The 16075-nt window shown below is 55.5% G+C and overlaps 1 protein-coding gene across 1 annotated transcript in view; it reads right to left on the bottom strand.

Annotated features, from left to right (window-relative positions):
- Nucleotides 1–29: 29 nt before the first annotated feature.
- The window catches only part of SPG11 (SPG11 vesicle trafficking associated, spatacsin), a 31526-nt gene continuing 15480 nt past the window's right edge, over nt 30–16075 (bottom strand). The window contains exons 21-39 of the mRNA XM_064722497.1: nt 15661–15826; nt 14470–14648; nt 13852–13960; nt 13498–13657; nt 12551–12778; nt 11613–11813; nt 11178–11285; nt 9976–10135; nt 9666–9880; nt 8550–9246; nt 7177–7313; nt 5681–5879; nt 4920–5057; nt 3722–3957; nt 3061–3229; nt 2390–2478; nt 1838–1993; nt 1286–1437; nt 30–751 (exon numbers count right to left, since the gene is read on the bottom strand). Coding sequence (XP_064578567.1) covers nt 568–751; nt 1286–1437; nt 1838–1993; nt 2390–2478; nt 3061–3229; nt 3722–3957; nt 4920–5057; nt 5681–5879; nt 7177–7313; nt 8550–9246; nt 9666–9880; nt 9976–10135; nt 11178–11285; nt 11613–11813; nt 12551–12778; nt 13498–13657; nt 13852–13960; nt 14470–14648; nt 15661–15826 — 3683 coding nt within the window. The 3' untranslated portion in view covers nt 30–567. The remainder of the gene's footprint in view (nt 752–1285; nt 1438–1837; nt 1994–2389; nt 2479–3060; nt 3230–3721; nt 3958–4919; nt 5058–5680; nt 5880–7176; nt 7314–8549; nt 9247–9665; nt 9881–9975; nt 10136–11177; nt 11286–11612; nt 11814–12550; nt 12779–13497; nt 13658–13851; nt 13961–14469; nt 14649–15660; nt 15827–16075) is intronic.

The raw sequence follows: 16075 nt of genomic DNA, 5'->3' as shown, positions 1-16075 counted from the left end.
GAAAAATACCTGGAGAGGGAGAGTTGCAAAGCTGAGGTGTGGTGGGAGTCTGCCCATGGCTTGGGCCTGGAAAGGAATGTATATTTAATAATTGTAAAAATACATTTGCACTTCAGCAGAATTAGGAATGGGCTGTTTAAAGCTGTACAAGATTCTAGAAATCAGACTGGACTCAAAGAAGGCATTATTCTGTTGGATACCTGAAACCTGCACTGATTCTGCTCATTCCACCCCCTTTGCCTGGCCATTCTGCACACCTGTTTCAGCCTCTGGGCTGAATTCCTGGGCTGCTCCCTCGCCCCTGCCCCTGATTTAAAGGGCTGCTGGATCTCTGCTTCACCCCCCACCTGGGCCAGTCAGTGTTTGTGGTGACTCAAGTAATTTATAAACAATAAGATTTATTATACAAAACACAATTTTAGGTTAACACAGTCAGCATTTAGCTACTTACAACCTTGTTCAGTTTTCTGGAGTAATTTTTACAGAGCAGCAGAGCCCTGTGAGCAGGCCATGGATAAAATCAGTGTGAATCAGCAGTGAGCTGCAGCCTGTGCTCCGGGCTGGGATTCAGCTGGATAAGAGGTCGTTGAGGCAGCAGCCAGTCTGAGGGTCCTTCAGCAGGGAGTTCACCACGTCATAGAACTTGTGGTCGTAGGCCAGCCTGTAGTAGGTGTAGATGTCCTCACAGTGGCTGAGGAACCGCTTCAGGTTCCGCAGGGCAGCATCAGCAGGGGCGTGCTGCTGTTTGACCCTGCAACAATTGCACATGAACTGACACTCAGAACCTCCCCAGGCCCCTGAGATGGCTCTGGGCCTGCTAGAATGACATTTCAACAAGAGGTCATACTCAACACCTCCACTTGAATCTCCTGGTTGTTTACTTGCTCTGATTCATTTTAAGGATTTGCTCTGCCCAGCCCTGAGCTCCCTCCTTGTCCAGCTCAAGGACGAGGCTGGATCAGAGTGACTTCCATGCTGTACCAGGAACCAAGCCTACCAACACATCCTTCCCTGGGAGGGTGGGCAGCCCTGGCACAGGTGCCCAGAGCAGCTGGGGCTGCCCTGGATCCCTGGAATGCCCAAGGCCAGGCTGGATGGGGCTGGAGCACCCTGGGACAGTGAAAGGTGGCCCTGCCATGGCAGGGGTGGCACTGGATGGCCTTTAAGGTCCCTTCCCACCCAAACCATTCTGGAGTTCTGTCTCAAATCCGTAACAGTTGGACAGTTTAACCCTTTCCCCCCTGTCAGGGGCCCTGTGCAGGCAGAGCTGCAGAGCCTCACTCACTTCTTGGCCACCTCCTCGAAGAGGCCGGGCCGCAGCGGCCGCTGCTGCCGGAACTCCTCCAGGTACACAAAGTCCCCCCTGGTGATCACCTGCTGGAACAGAACCTCAGCCCAGTCCGGCAGGAACTCGTAGGCCTCGGCCACGATGGCTGCCTGCAGGGAGAGCAGGGACAGGAGGGGATGGCACAGAACCTTCCACACTGAGAACTGCTACTGGGGAGCTTCTGTTGGACCCAGCCCTTGCTGCTGTGAAATGCAGGGTAACCAATACAGCAGAGAAATACAGGCAACAAAGCACTGTGAACAACCTTCCTCAGCCTCTAAACAGGGACACCTTCCACCATCCCAGACTGCCCCAAGCCTCATCCAGCCCGGCCCTGGGCACTGCCAGGGATCCAGGGGCAGCCACAGCTGCTCTGGGCACCTGTGCCAGGGCCTGCCCACCCTGCCAGGAACAATTCTCTCCCATTATCCCATCCAAGCCCCTCAGGAAGCCATTCCCTGTGTCCTGTCCCTCCATCCCACGGGAGGACCCCGAGGGAGCCCAGCTCACCTGGTAGAACCTGGGCAAGGCCAGGATGGCTCCTGGCAGCTCCTGCCTGCCCAGGTTGATGATCCTGGTGCTCTGCCCTGAGCCCAGGAAGTGCAGCTGCAGCGTGATGAGCCGCGTCTGGCGGCGGCAGCGCAGCGCCTGCCGCACACACGAGTCCTGCAACAGAGCAGCCGAGAGCTTCCAGGAGCCTGGGAGCATCCCTGAGAGAGCTCAGACACTGCAGGGCCTGAAGCACTGACAGAGCACTGCAGCTTCACATTCAGCGTGTTCCATCGGCATTAAACAAAGCTTCATTCCCACAAACACTTCCACCATAATTACGCTTGGGTTTAAACACTGTCATTGTTCTACCCTTGCTCATTAAGCTCCTGGTCCCTGCCCTGACAGTGAGGAACACACCTGTAACTCAGAGTTTGTTAAACCTGAGCAGGGGCCAGCACAGCACACTGAGATGCAGCCACGCTGCTGGTGCCAGGGGGCTGCAGAGACACAGAGCCCTCGGGGTGTTCTCCTCACGTGCTCCACAAATCATTCCATTCCATCTCACTTTACCTTGGAGTAACTCTCTGCTGCATCAATGAAGAGAGTCACAGCTTTCAGCAGCAGCTTCTTTAAATTTGGAACATCCTGAAGAGACTCCTCTGAAACAGGAAAAAAGAAGGAATAACCAATTATTTAGGAAGGTGACAAAGTTACTTTTAAAACTCTCTCCCAGTGCCAAGTCTGTCCCTGGTGTTGTCTCATAAAGCAACAACAAACTAAACCAAAATTTATGTATTAAAAAAGCAGGAAAGAACTCACTGCTTGTTTAGTTAATGGATCAAAGCTTTGCTGGAGCCCGGTTGAGTGATTTGAGGCTGGAAAGAAAGCCCAGCCACACGTTTGTGGCAGATCCCAGCACTGAGCACTCAGAAATGCCTTGGCACAGCTCCTGGTGTCGCTGCTCTCACAGCACTGCCTGCCCACGCTGCAGAGCTCAGCCCGTGGGTGCCACACTCACAGACAAACCCTGCCAGGCCACTGTGTCCCACCCTGTGGGCTGAGGGAGACCTGGCTGTGTCTGTACCCACTCCACGGGAATTTTACACCAGGAAAGAGCCCTGAACATCGGAGCCCTCTGCGCACACCGGGCGCTGCTCAGGGCAGGAGCCTCCACCAGCAGCAGCAGCAGCTCCAGGGCTGCTCGGGACCCCCGCCCGCCCCTGCCCGTCCGTCCCGCTCACCCCAGGGCCGGCACTCGATGAGTTTGAGCTGGGTGCAGGCGGCAGCCTCGTGGTTCTGGCCGATCTCCCTGCACATGCTGAAGCACAGCGCGATCATGTTGTGCTTCTCGCTGTCGCCGGGCCGGCAGCGCTTGGTGTAGTCCAGCAGTGCCGCCTTCAGCGTCCCGCTCTGGGCACAGGGGGCACCCTCAGCACAGCCCTGGCACCACCCTGCCCCAAAGGGACCCCAAACCCAACAGCAGCCCCCCACCCGCGCTCAGCTGGGCATGCAAACCCAGCACCCGTGTGCTTCTTTGCGTACCAATGTCAACATGCGACATTTCTTTACGGCTTACTTAAACCTATGAGCATCTGTGATTTTTAAAACCCCCGTGAAACTTTAACAGTAAATAAAAGCAAAGCAGGATGTTAAAACTCTGACAGTGCCAAGTTTAAGTTTCAACACTGCTCTCGTTGTAGCACTGAACTAATTAGGAAATAATGGTTCAACTAAAATAAGACTAAATCCCAGCAATAATTTATTTCTATGAAACCTGACTCTCAATTCAATAAGTAAATTTTACTCAGGAAGTAAAATGCCCAGACAATTTCAGCCTGTGTAAACTGGGTGTAAATTCCTGATGCAGCCACACAATTCCCTGCACGTTTTCCCCTCACGTACCGGGTCCAGCTTCTTCCTCATGAGCACCTCGAAGTAGTGTTTCTGGTGCAGCAGCTCGAAGATGTAGGTCATCTCATTGTACCTGCCAATGCCCGTCAGCAGGCGCACCTGGGGACACCAGGGCACCTCAGCAGCTCCAGGGCAGTGAACAATCCCCTCCCAGGGCAGCCCTGGCTGCACGTGTGCCCCTGGAGCCATGGGGGTACTCCTACACCAGCCCAAACTGCAGCTGTGAGCTCAAAGGGCATCGTTTTATCTCATAAAAACAGGCAGGGAAGCTTTCAGCACTGACACCATTCCACTGGGCACGTCCCAGGCTCCAGGAGATCCTTCAAGGCAGAAATTGAAGATGCCCAGTGCTGCAGAGCAGCACATTTCCCCAGCAGCTGAATCACACTGGGCAGGCACAGCCAGGACAGGCACAGCCAGCCCAGGACAGCCCCAGGACAGCCCAGGACAGCCCCAGGACAGCCCAGGACAGCCCCAGCCAGCCCAGGACAGCCAGGACAGCCCAGGACAGCCCCAGGACAGCCCCAGCCCCAGGACACTCACAGCCAGCCCACCCCCGGACAGCCCAGGACAGCCCTCAGGGCAGCCAGCAGCCGAAGCCCCTGCAGCCCCGAGTGAGCCCCATCCAGTGGCCAGTCAGCCTGAAGCCCCAGGCTGAGCGCCCCAGGATCAGCAGCTCGAACAGCAGCGGACAGCAAGGTTCTGGCACTTCACTTCAAGGGCTGAGGAAATGGTGAATTGTTGCCTCTCTCCAGAAAACACAGAACGCACAAGCACAGAAGCTGCAGCCTCCCCCAGCCAAGGCTGACAAATGTGTAACACATCATCACTGCCCTGCACTGCGAAAGGGAGGGCACGAGTTTTGCATTTGGGTTTGAGACATTCAGCTCCTAACTGTGATAAATATGAACAAAGTCACAATGCCCCTTCTGTAACAAACCACCACAACAGCTCAGGTCACTCCCTGGCTGCATTTCTCACCTCTTGCTTAGCACAAAAATCTGAATTTTGTTTGGAAAATAAACCCTTAAGCAACACCCCTATCTACTGTGCACATCCTCAGCCCTACTAACTGAATATCAAATTTGAGATCAGCAGCACAGCCTCCCCTTAGAGCTGTGAGTTGAAGCCAACAATGCCACGTTAGTTACACACAGGTTACACCAGGCAGGATTTGCCATTTACTCACTGCACGACAGCTCCCCACGGGGCACAGAGGAGATTTTATCCAGCAACTTCATCCCAACCAAGGTGTGATCCTGGCACAGCTTGGCAAGCTGCAGGAGCTCCTGGCTCTCCACTGCAGGGTTCCAAGCCTGCTTCTGCCCTGTGGCCAGAGAGAGAATTCTGTCACCGCTGCTGATTGTGCACAAGAGAACTCCTGTTATTTCTTATCTTTAATTAACAAACCCCAAACAAACCAATCTGGTATCTTCCAGACTGACTGAGGACTTGGGACTACAACCCTAAAGACTCTTTTTGTGTTATTGCTTAAATTTAACAATCAGAAAATACTTTTTTTGCCAGTTCAACCCAACAAAATCCTTGTGGACAACCATACAGCTGCCCCTCATTTCTCAAAGGAAAAAAGTAAGGGAAGAACATTTTGTCATGTTTTACACAGGGAAATGCACATGATATTCGCAAGTCAGGTGATGTGGGGCAGCAAGGTTAAAAATACTTTTAAAAAAATACTAATTTATGTCCACAAAAATGCAACCTTAGCTACTGCAACACCACACTGGGCACAGGAATAACTACAAATGAACATTTGTATAGAACTTTACACAAGGCAGACAATGCTCCCAGAGCAAAGTCAAGCCCTCAGGGACAGAGTGCAGGGGCTGCTTTGGGACACACAAATCCCCCCAGAGACCAAACCTGGCTGTCCCCTTCTCCCTGTGCTCACACCAAACCCCAGCACAGCCCAGGAGCGTTCCCTGTGCCCACCTTTTCCCTGGGCGGAGGCCAGCAGCTCGTGGGTGATCTGCTGTGCCAGCAGCGGTGCCACGGTGCCAGGGGGCAGCCCCTGGCAGGCGATGAAGGCCTGGGCCCTGCGGCCCCGCTCCGGCCCCCGCCGCGCCAGGATGGCCCCGAGCACCTCGCGGGGCTCCCGCGCCGACACCTCCGCGAAGGAGCAGCTCAGCTCCTGGGGGAGAGCACAAAACCCATCAGGGCATCCCATGGAACTTCCCCAAAGCACCAGCACCCAAACCCATCAGGGCATCCCTGACTATGGCACCTCCGCAACGGAGCAGCTCAGCTCCTGGGGGCACAAAACCCATCACAACATCCTTAACCCACAGCATGTCCCCGAAGGAGCAGCACAAAACCCATCAGGGCATCCCCACCCATGGCATCTCCCCGAAGGAGCAGCTCAGCTCCTGGGGGAGAGCACAAAACCCATCAGAACATCCTTAACCCACAGCATGTCCCTGAAGGAGCAGCACGAAATCCATCAGGGCATCCCTGAGCATGGCACCTCTGCAAAGGAGCAGCTCAGCTCCTGGGGGAGCACAAAACCCATCAGGGCATCCTTAACCCACAGCATCTCCCCAAAGGAGCAGCACAAAACCCATCAGGGCATCCCCACCCATGGCACCTCCCCGAAGGAGCAGCTCAGCTCCTGGGACACAAAACCCATCAGGGCATCCCTGAGCATGGCACCTCCGCGAAGGAGCAGCTCAGCTCCTGGGGGAGAGCACAAAACCCATCACAACATCCTTAACCCACAGCATCTCCCCAAAGGAGCAGCACAAAAATCCATCAGGGCATCCCTGAGCATGGCACCTCCGCAAAGGAGCAGCTCAGCTCCTGGGGGAGAGCACAAAACCCATCAGGGCATCCCATGGAACTTCCCCAAAGCAGCAGCACCCAAACCCATCACAACATCCTTAACCCACAGCATCTCCCCGAAGGAGCAGCACAGAACCCATCAGGGCATCCCCACCCATGGCATCAGCAGCTCAGCTCCTGGGGGAGCAGCACCAAAATCCCATCAGGGCATCCCCACCCACGGCACCTCCCCTTAACCACAGGTAATGCCTTATGTTTCAGCTTTCCTATTTTCCAGATTCTGTACTGCACTGGTGTATAACTGAACCCCATATAAAGCATTAGCAGTTCTCCTCACAGCTCAGTCATACAAACAATCCTTTTCCAGCCCAGAACCAAGGACACGGCTGCAGCTTCGGGCCCAAAAAGTGTAAAATAGCACAGAATTGAGGAGAGCAATCTGTGAGGATGGGGCTGCATCACCTGGAGCTGCAGCTGGATCAGCTGTGCTCAAGCTCACCTCAGCACCTCATGCCCAGGAGGCCTCTGCCCTTCTCCCACACAAAGGGCTGGAATCCCACCCTCTGCAGCTCCTGCTGAGACCTCACCCTCCCACCCTGCCCTGCCCAGCCCCAGCAGGGCTGGCCCAAGGCCCTGGCTCCTTGCCTTACCTTGGAGAGCTCGTACAGGCACAGGACCTGCCTGCAGTAACCCCTGCCATGGACACATTCCTCTGCCAGGGCCTTCAGTGCTGCCACCACGGCATCATCCCCACACCCCAGAGGGGCCCAGTCCTCCAGGCTGGATGCTGGAAACAAAAAACCATCAATTCCTATCTCACAAAGGCAGACAACTCCCTCACACCTGGGCAAGGCTCCCTAAACCTGCAGCAATTCTGTAACACTTCCTCAGACTCTGAAAACCGAGCTCTTGGCATCTGTGATTTTTTAAATCTTACATTTGTTTCAGGGTACAAACAATGTAACAGAACACAAATATCCTCAATAATTTCTCAGATATAAAATTTTTAAGATTAAGTAAGGGTTCTGCAGCCTTCCTGATACATTAGGATTCATTTATGCTCTTCTATGTCTATTCAGCTTTACACATCAGTATTAGAAAGGGGTGTTCCAGCTGAAACTTGCTCACTCAGACTTCACAGACATGCAGAGAACTTTACAGATAAACATTCTCAGCCTTTGCCTTGCTATTAAGCAAGAAACACCAAACTCTTCATAATGCACAAAGGTGTCAGAAAAATGTATTAACTAAGGCATTTCCTTGATTCAGCTACAGCAAAAAAAAATTAGTGGAGTGCTAGAATTAGAGGGATAAAGCACAGTACTGCTTTACTGGGCCAGAACTGAGAGCTATGACAAACGAAAGGTTTGAGATCGATGGAAATTGTACACAGAACAGTGCCAGGAGCACACAGGGACGCGGGCATGGCAAGGCCACAGACTGCCTTCAGAGGAGCATTTCTGCAGCAGGGAGAGAGGGCAGGGGGAGCTGAGTGTCTGCACAGCTGAGGGGCAGTGCAGGGACAGGGGGCAGCAGGAGCTGTCTCTGCAGAGCTGTGGGGAGCTGCAGGGACAGGGGGCAGCAGGAGCTGTCTCTGCAGAGCTGAGGGGCAGTGCAGGGACAGGGGGCAGCAGGAGCTGTTCCTGCACAGCTGAGGGGCAGTGCAGGGACAGGGGGCAGCAGGAGCTGTCTCTGCACAGCTGAGGGGACGTGCAGGGGCAGCAGGAGCTGAGTTGCACAGCTGAGGGGAGCTGCAGGGACAGGGGACAGCAGGAGCTGTTCCTGCAGAGCTGAGGGGAGCTGCAGGGACAGGGGACAGCAGGAGCTGTTCCTGCACAGCTGAGGGGAGCTGCAGGGACAGGGGGCAGCAGGAGCTGTCTCTGCACAGCTGAGGGGCAGTGCAGGGACAGGGGGCAGCAGGAGCTGTTCCTGCACAGCTGAGGGGAGCTGCAGGGACAGGGGGCAGCAGGAGCTGTCTCTGCAGAGCTGCAGGGAGCGCAGACAGGGCCCAGCCCTCACTCACCGCCCGGCTCTGCGCTGGCCCCGGCCGACAGCAGGCTCTGCACCTCGGGCTGCAGCTGCTCCAGCGCGGCCTCGCCCAGGGCCAGGGCCCTGCAGAGCAGCACCAGGGCCACGTCCCGGTGCCACAGCTGGAAGTAGTGGCACACGCGGGCGGCCTCGTGCACGCTGCCCTGCTCCAGCAGGGTGCCCAGCAGGGTCCCCAGCGCCGCCCGCTCCGCGGCCCCCAGTGCCGCCCCCGGTGCCGCCCGGGCTGGCAGTGCCCGCAGCCCGCGGGGCTCGGCCGCCTCCAGGGCTGCCAGCCTGGCAAAGGAGAACTGCTCGGCCAGCCGGCCCAAGCGCTGCGCCCCGGGGCACGGGCACGGCTGCGAGCCCTCGGGCAGCAGCGCCCGCTGTGCCACGCGGCACCGCCACAGCTGCTTCTCCACGTCCTGCAGCTCCTGCACGGCCACCCCGGGCTCCTTGGCCAGCCAGTGCCCGGCCAGCGTGAGCAGCAGCTGCCGCTCCATCAGGCTGGCTGTCCTCTCCTGCCCCGAGGGCTCCCGCACGCTGTCAGCCTGGCGCAGGAAGAACTGTGCTGCGGCTCGGCTGCAGATGCAATGTCTGCTGAAGGTGTCGTTGCACTTCTGCCAGAACTCTGCTCTGCTCTGGCTCTGATGCCACTGGCCACTGTCTCTTAAATGATGCAGATCCCTCAGAACCTGCAAAATCCACAGAGGTTTATCACAATTGTCTTCCCAAGAAAGAAAACTCCAGCTCACACAGGACGGGCAGCACTGAAATACTGGATTTAGGGAAGTGCCCCAACATGCAACAAGTCACAGAACTGGTTTGGGTTGGGAGGGACCTTAAAGATCATCTCCTTACACCCCCTGATGGACAAACTCATCTATTTCCCTCCCCAAATAAAACTGATTGCAAACAAATAAAACCAGGAAGAGAATGAGGACAGCTGTCCTGCACTCTGCAGCTCAGCACTTACAGCCTGTGTGTTGGGTGCACTTGCATTTAAAATAAATAATTACTTAACAAAAAAACGAATGTTTCGGGAAGGCTGAGAAGTTGCATCCCCAGTGCTGGCAGCAGCAGGAAGAGGTGACTGCCACCACGTGCACTGTACCTCGTGTGTGACCACGCTGTCCACGGGCAGCTCAGCCAGGGCTGCCACCTCCCGAGCCAGGCTGAACATTCCCTTCTCCTGCAGCTGCTCCAGGATGGAGCTGCACTGCCCCTGGAAGGCCTCCAGGCTGCAGGGGGTCAGCATGGAGCGGCTGATGGGGATGGAGGAGTCCCTCAGGGCCTGGCTGAGGGCACAGAGCCTCCGCAGGTGGGGGCCTGGGAGAGAGAACCGAGCTCAGCAAAGCTGGGGCTGCGGCCGGGGCTCCCTCGGGAGGCAGCCCTGCCGGGGCCGGGGCTCAGGCTGTGCTCACCGTCCAGCAGCAGGCTCTCTGCCGCAGCCAGGAGCTGCAGGAGCTTGCCCAGCTCGTAGTCAGTGCGGCACTGCTGCAGCATCAGCTCCAGGAGGAACAGCGCCTGCGAGCGCAGCCACGGCAGCGGCACCGCGGGGGCCGCTCCCCCTGCAGCCCCCAGCTGGGGAAACAACGGCGTCGGGATCAGGGGGGCTTTGCTGGGCTCCGGGGGGATGGAAGGGGCAGCAGCTGTGCCCCTGCTCGGGGAACAGGGAGCTGCCAGCCCCAAGGTGTGCTGTGCTGAGCTGGGACATTGCACTGCAGGTGCTGCTCAGAGCCAGGGGGAGGTGGGAGGGATGAGCAGGGCCAGAAGGACCAGGTACAATTAATTGTTCCATCAATCAATTAACTGATGGAACAGGGAGCTGCCAGGCCTGAGCTGTGCTGAGCTGAGCTGGGACATTGCACTGCAGGTGCTGCTCAGGGCCAGGGGGAGGTGGGAGGGCTGAGCAGGGCAGAAGGACCAGGTAGAATTAATTGTTCATCAATCAATTAACTGATGGAACAGGGAGCTGCCAGCCCCAAGGTGTGCTGTGCTGAGCTGGGGACATGGCACTGCAGGTGCTGCACAGAGCCAGGGGGAGGTGGGAGGGATGAGCAGGCAGCAAGGCCAGGTAAATCAATTGTTTAATTAATTAATTAACTGATGGAACAGGGAGCTGCCAGCCCCAAGGTGTGCTGTGCTGAGCTGGGACATTGCACTGCAGGTGCTGCTCAGAGCCAGGGGGAGGTGGGAGGGATGAGCAGGGCAAGGGCCAGGTACAATTAATTGTTTATATTAATAAATTAACTGATGGAACAGGGAGCTGCCAGGCCTGAGCTGTGCTGTGCTGAGCTGGGACATTGCACTGCAGGTGCTGCTCAGGGCCAGGGGGAGGTGGGAGGGATGAGCAGGGCCAGAAGGACCAGGTAGAATCAACTGTTACACAAACAGCCCTGGCACTGCTGGGGAAGGGAACTGAGCTGCCTGAGCCCAGTGCCCAGGAAGGAAAACCAAGAATGACAGGGAATAATGCCAGTTAGCAGGGAACCAGAAACTGGGATGGAAAGGAAAGAGTTGTCAAAGCATCTGCATTGAGAGACAGAGTGTTTGCACACACTGCTCCTCTTGGCCCAGCTGCCCAATCCCAGCAATGATGTTGAGAGAAAATTGATTTCCTTACGTTTGTGAGGCTTTCCTGAAATTTGTCCAGTTTGGCTTTAGCCTCGTTGTACTTCTTACAGTTCATGCACAGCTCATACATCTCCAGGATGTGCAGCAAAGGGGAATCCTTTAGGACACAAAACCAGATCATAATAAATTCCCAGAAGTACCCAATAAATAAAGAAGTACCCAATAAATAAATAAATCATACTTTTAAAAATAATCTATTATTTCATTCAATAAATATAGAATTTGTCTCCCTCACCAGCAGAACAATGAAGCTTTAATTTATTAAAATTGCATGCAAGGTTGATGTAGGATCTAAAAATCTGTGATAACTGGAAGAATTTCCACTTTGACTGGCAATTTCAGTGGATAGCCAGGTTATCCTTGGCACAAAGCAAGACAGAGGGTGAGACACATCAAACACACCCCTGAAACCACAGCCCCTCACCTTTAAAAAGAGCTGGAAGCCATTCAGAAGTGTTTTACTCTTCTGCTTCCTCAGGAAGACTTTCCAGATGACAGCAAGGTCCTGCAGGTCCCACTGGGGACCCTCTGCCCTGCCCTGCGTGTGGGCAGTGGCCTCAGCCCTGGTGGCATCATCCACAGAAGTGACGATCCACACACAGAGGCAGGAGATGAGGTTGGCACCCTGGAAATGCCAAAAGGAAGGGTTTGCACCTCCACTACTGGTGGATGGGGGCACGGTGAGCACAGCATCACAGAAACACAGGAGCAGCTGTGATGGCACTGCCGACAGCCCTGGGGCAGTGCCAGCTGTGCCACCACCCACCCCCAAATGCCCAGCAGTGCACACTCACGGGGCAGCAGAGCCTGCACGCCTGGGCAGACCAGCAATGCCCCCCATCCACAGAGCAGATGCACACACTCACAGGCAGCAGAGCCTGGCACAGCCGTGGGCAGTCCCAGCCCATCCACAGACCAGACACACACATCACAGGCAGCAGGCCTGCACAGCCTGGGCATCCCACACCCATCCCCACAGAATTTCAGACTCAAGGGGCAGCACAGCCCTGGGGCAGTGCCAGCCCCCATCCCCACAGACCCAGACGCACACACTCACAGGGCAGCAGGGCCTGGCACAGCCAGCAGTGCCAGCCCCCATCCCCACAGACCCAGACACACACACTCACAGGGCAGCAGAGCCTGGCACAGCCCTGGGGCAGTCCCAGCAGTGCCAGCCCCCATCCCCACAGACCCAGACACACACACTCACAGGGCAGCAGAGCCTGGCACAGCCCTGGGGCAGTCCCAGCAGTGCCAGCCCCCATCCCCACAGACCAACCACACACTCACAGGCAGCAGACTGGCACAGCCCTGGCAGACCCGCAGTGCAGCCCACCCACAGACCCAGACACACACACTCACAGGGCAGCAGGCTGCCAGCACGCTGAGGATGGGTGCCCGTGCCCCGAGCCCCTGTGCCAGCAGGAAGCCGCAGGGGCTGGGCTGCTCCTGGCACTGCAGCAGGGTGTGGAACAGGCTCCCTGCACGGGCCCCGGCTGCAGCAGCGGCCCCAGCTCCCAGCAGCCTCCCCAGGGCCAGCTGCAGGTGATCCTGGAGCACGGCAGGGAAATCCTGCAGCAGGGGAATGACCTGTGGGCAACAGCACAGAACCTCGTGAGGCCACACGGGCAGCGCAGGGAGGAAGCGCTGAACACACGGAGACAAAACACTCCCCAAATTCAGTTTTAGAGCAGCTTTGGAGATCTGGAGAGGAAAGGGGGTTCTGTAGGTGTGAATTATTCTAATGAGAGCTCATGCATTTCCACAAAGCTCAAATGTCTCCTAGGGAGCCTCAGTGCTGTTCCCTCTTGTAGTGCAGCAACAGAGCTGAAAAGAGTCTACTCAGGTGCTTTTGTGGAGTTATAGATTCTCCAAAACAACAAGCAGATCCAGGTTAAAATCCTGGGCCTGCTAAGCACCATCTTACCTGGAATTTCCCACTTAGCTTCCTCACATGACTTCTCCCAATTGCTTTTATTGGAGTGTTTTATTCATTTTTACATCACATCCAAAACGAAAGGTGGAAAATTTAGATTCTTAAAAGTTTAAGTATCTTTACCAAAAAAATCAATTTGAGTTTTGAAAGGACGGGTGAGTGGCTTCATTGTAACTTACATTGAACATCTGGCAACTCTCCAATTAAAAAAAAAAAAAGCAGTAACTACTTGAGTTTCAATTAAATTTACAAGGGAAGGTCTCCCACAGCCCCAGGGTATGGACATCCCAAGAGACCCAAACCCCAGCACTGCTGCCTGCACACTGGGGCATTCCCTTGCTCCAGGACCCAGTTTGGAGCACAGGGAGCTCACCTGGGCGGGCTGGTGGCCGTGGAGCTGGCTCTGGATCAGGAACTGCAGCCACTCGTTGGCTCTGGCACATTCCCTCAGGAAGGACGTGCTCAGCTCCAGGCTGTGCAGCTTGCAGAACTGCACCACCAGGGACCACTGCCTGCTGCAGTCACTGGACGTCCTGCACAGAACGCAGAGAGCTGCAGTGCTGGCAGCAGAGCTCAGCTCTGAGGGGACCCTGGGCTGCCTGCACACAGCAATCACTGCACCACGTCAGTGTCCTGTGCTGCCCTCCTGGTGCTATCTGACACACAGACAGCAGAATGCAGCCCAGCCTCACTGCCCAGGGAAGCCCTCACACCACGCTGCTCTCACCTCTTTATGCCTTGCTGCTCAATGTTATCCCAGAAAGCCTCTTCCAAGGAGGTCAGGACTGCTGCTGCTGCTGCCTTGTCACCGTCAGCCAACCTCGTTAACTTCTCCACTGCTTAAAAGAACACATTCCTGAGGTGCTGCTGCGATCAGAGCCAGGACAGCACTTTCAGGAGCAGCTCCCTAGCTGGGAAAGCAGATACCTGTGGCCCTGGAGTTAGATATTCACCTTTCTCAAGTTATTTCTAGGATAAACCTAATTTCCCCACAGCTTTGAACACCTGATCTCCCTGCAGGTATATGAGAGGAAGGAGAGAGGAGATTTGGCAATGGACTTTGTTTAATTCCCTGTAACATTATTACAGCTGAACGTCACTAGTATCAGCCTCAGGCAGCTGCTGGACAGTGCCTGCTAGATCCTGATACAGCCTGTATCAGCCCTCCTGCCTTATTTGGCACTACAGGACCAAAATGCACCTTCCAGAATGAGTAAAGCGACAGGAACAAAAGCACAAGAAAGCTCTTCCATGCTTTCAGAGCACTGCTGAGCCCAGGCAGCACCCTGCTCCCCTCCCTCCCCTCCCCAGGCACCCAGAGCAGGGCAGACAGGCACAGCCTTACCCAGCGAGTCCCTGGTGGGGCTGTGGCTGGAGATGAGGCTGGCAGCCCTCAGGGCCACCCGCAGCCCCAGGCTGTCCTGGCCCAGCAGCTCCAGGAAGCACACGCAGGCCGCAGCCACCGAGGGGACACCAAAGCAGCTCAGGGCCAGCAGCTGGGCCTCCCGAGCCGCCTGCTGCATCCTGCAAGGGGCACACACAGCTGGCACCCCTGCGTGAGGGGAGCCAGCCTCCCTTCCCCACACACCCCCAAACTCCCTCCCAGGCACACAAGCACTGCGGGGTTTGCTGAACTCTGAGCCGTCAGCGCCACAGGTAACTGGGAGCCTACAGGTTCATGTTTGTGAAAAACGTGGGGATGAGAATGAAGGCTCGCACGTGACAAGAAGAGTTTGCAATTCAGTACCTTTATCAAAATTAAAGGTAGTGGAATTGGTGCTATAATTAACAAACACCCCCTCAGCAGCTGAGAAAGGCAGAAAGAGCCCCTGCACAGTTTGCAGCCCACTGCAGCACCAGGAACCTGAGTCTGACCTGCAGATGGTGCTAAGGGAAAAATGTACCTGTACCCAAAGGGTTTTCCCACAGCAGTCACTGCAATAACCCTGCATCCTTGACTCTCTCTTAAACCCTGACTTCACTCCATATTAATGTATATTTCCCTTTTTGCCCCAGTTTTACCTGTTTGCACAAGAGAAACCAATCTGTGTGGAAATGATGGAGAGAAACAGTGACTAATACACAAACCAGACAGAAACAAAGTGGTTTGTTCTAATTCCCACACTAAACAGCAAATTTCAGTATTCAAGCAAGATGTGTCAGTTGACTGAACACCTGATTTCGAAGCTTCAGCCAGGGCATTTAATTCCATCAACCTCCAGTGCACTTCTTGCCTTACTAGTTAAACTGAAGAAGTATCACCACTAGGAAATGTCTCAGAAAAGGGGGCATCATGCTCCTACAAAGTCAACTAGGGGCTCAATTTCCTAAAAGAAGAGCCCACCCACGTTCGATCAAACTGGGGATTCTTTTCCTCACTTCCCTTGTGCAGATTTCTTGAGGTAACTCCCAAACCAAGCTCACCTCCTTTTAGCGCTATCTGATTTCTAACCCTTGGGAGCCCCCAGTTCCCTGCTGGGGACTCAGTGCTGCTGGGGAGGATGCAGGGGCCCCCTGCCCTGCTGGGCACACTCACAGCAGCCTGGGGGCTTTGCTCCTGGCCAGCTGCTGGCCCAGGAAGGTGCCGAAGGCGAAGGCGGGCCGGCCGTGGCGCAGGTAGAACAGGAAATGCAGCCTCTCCTGCACGGCGTGCCTGCTCACCAGCCCGGGGCTGGAGAAGTGGGGCAGCTGGCTCCAGGCATCTGCAACACACAGCAGCACTGTCAGGGACACTGAGGGCACGGCAGCAGCAGGGCTCAGCTGCAGAGCCTCGGGGAGAGCCAAACGCGCCCCTCTGGCTCCAGGTCACATCCAAAACCACTGTGAAATCCCACTCCTCACTGGGAAAACAGAGCTCTATCACCTCAGCCTGCTTGGAAAAGAAAACAGTGGTTTTCTGGCTTATATTTAGATAATTTTCTATCTTCTATTTTAGATAATTTTTCTATATT

This window comes from Zonotrichia leucophrys, chromosome 10, assembly GCF_028769735.1.
Source record: "Zonotrichia leucophrys gambelii isolate GWCS_2022_RI chromosome 10, RI_Zleu_2.0, whole genome shotgun sequence".
In the NCBI taxonomy this organism is placed as follows: Eukaryota; Metazoa; Chordata; class Aves; order Passeriformes; family Passerellidae; genus Zonotrichia; species Zonotrichia leucophrys.
The sequence above is the reverse complement of the archived record's forward strand: the minus strand, read 5'-3'. Positions and strand labels throughout refer to the sequence as shown.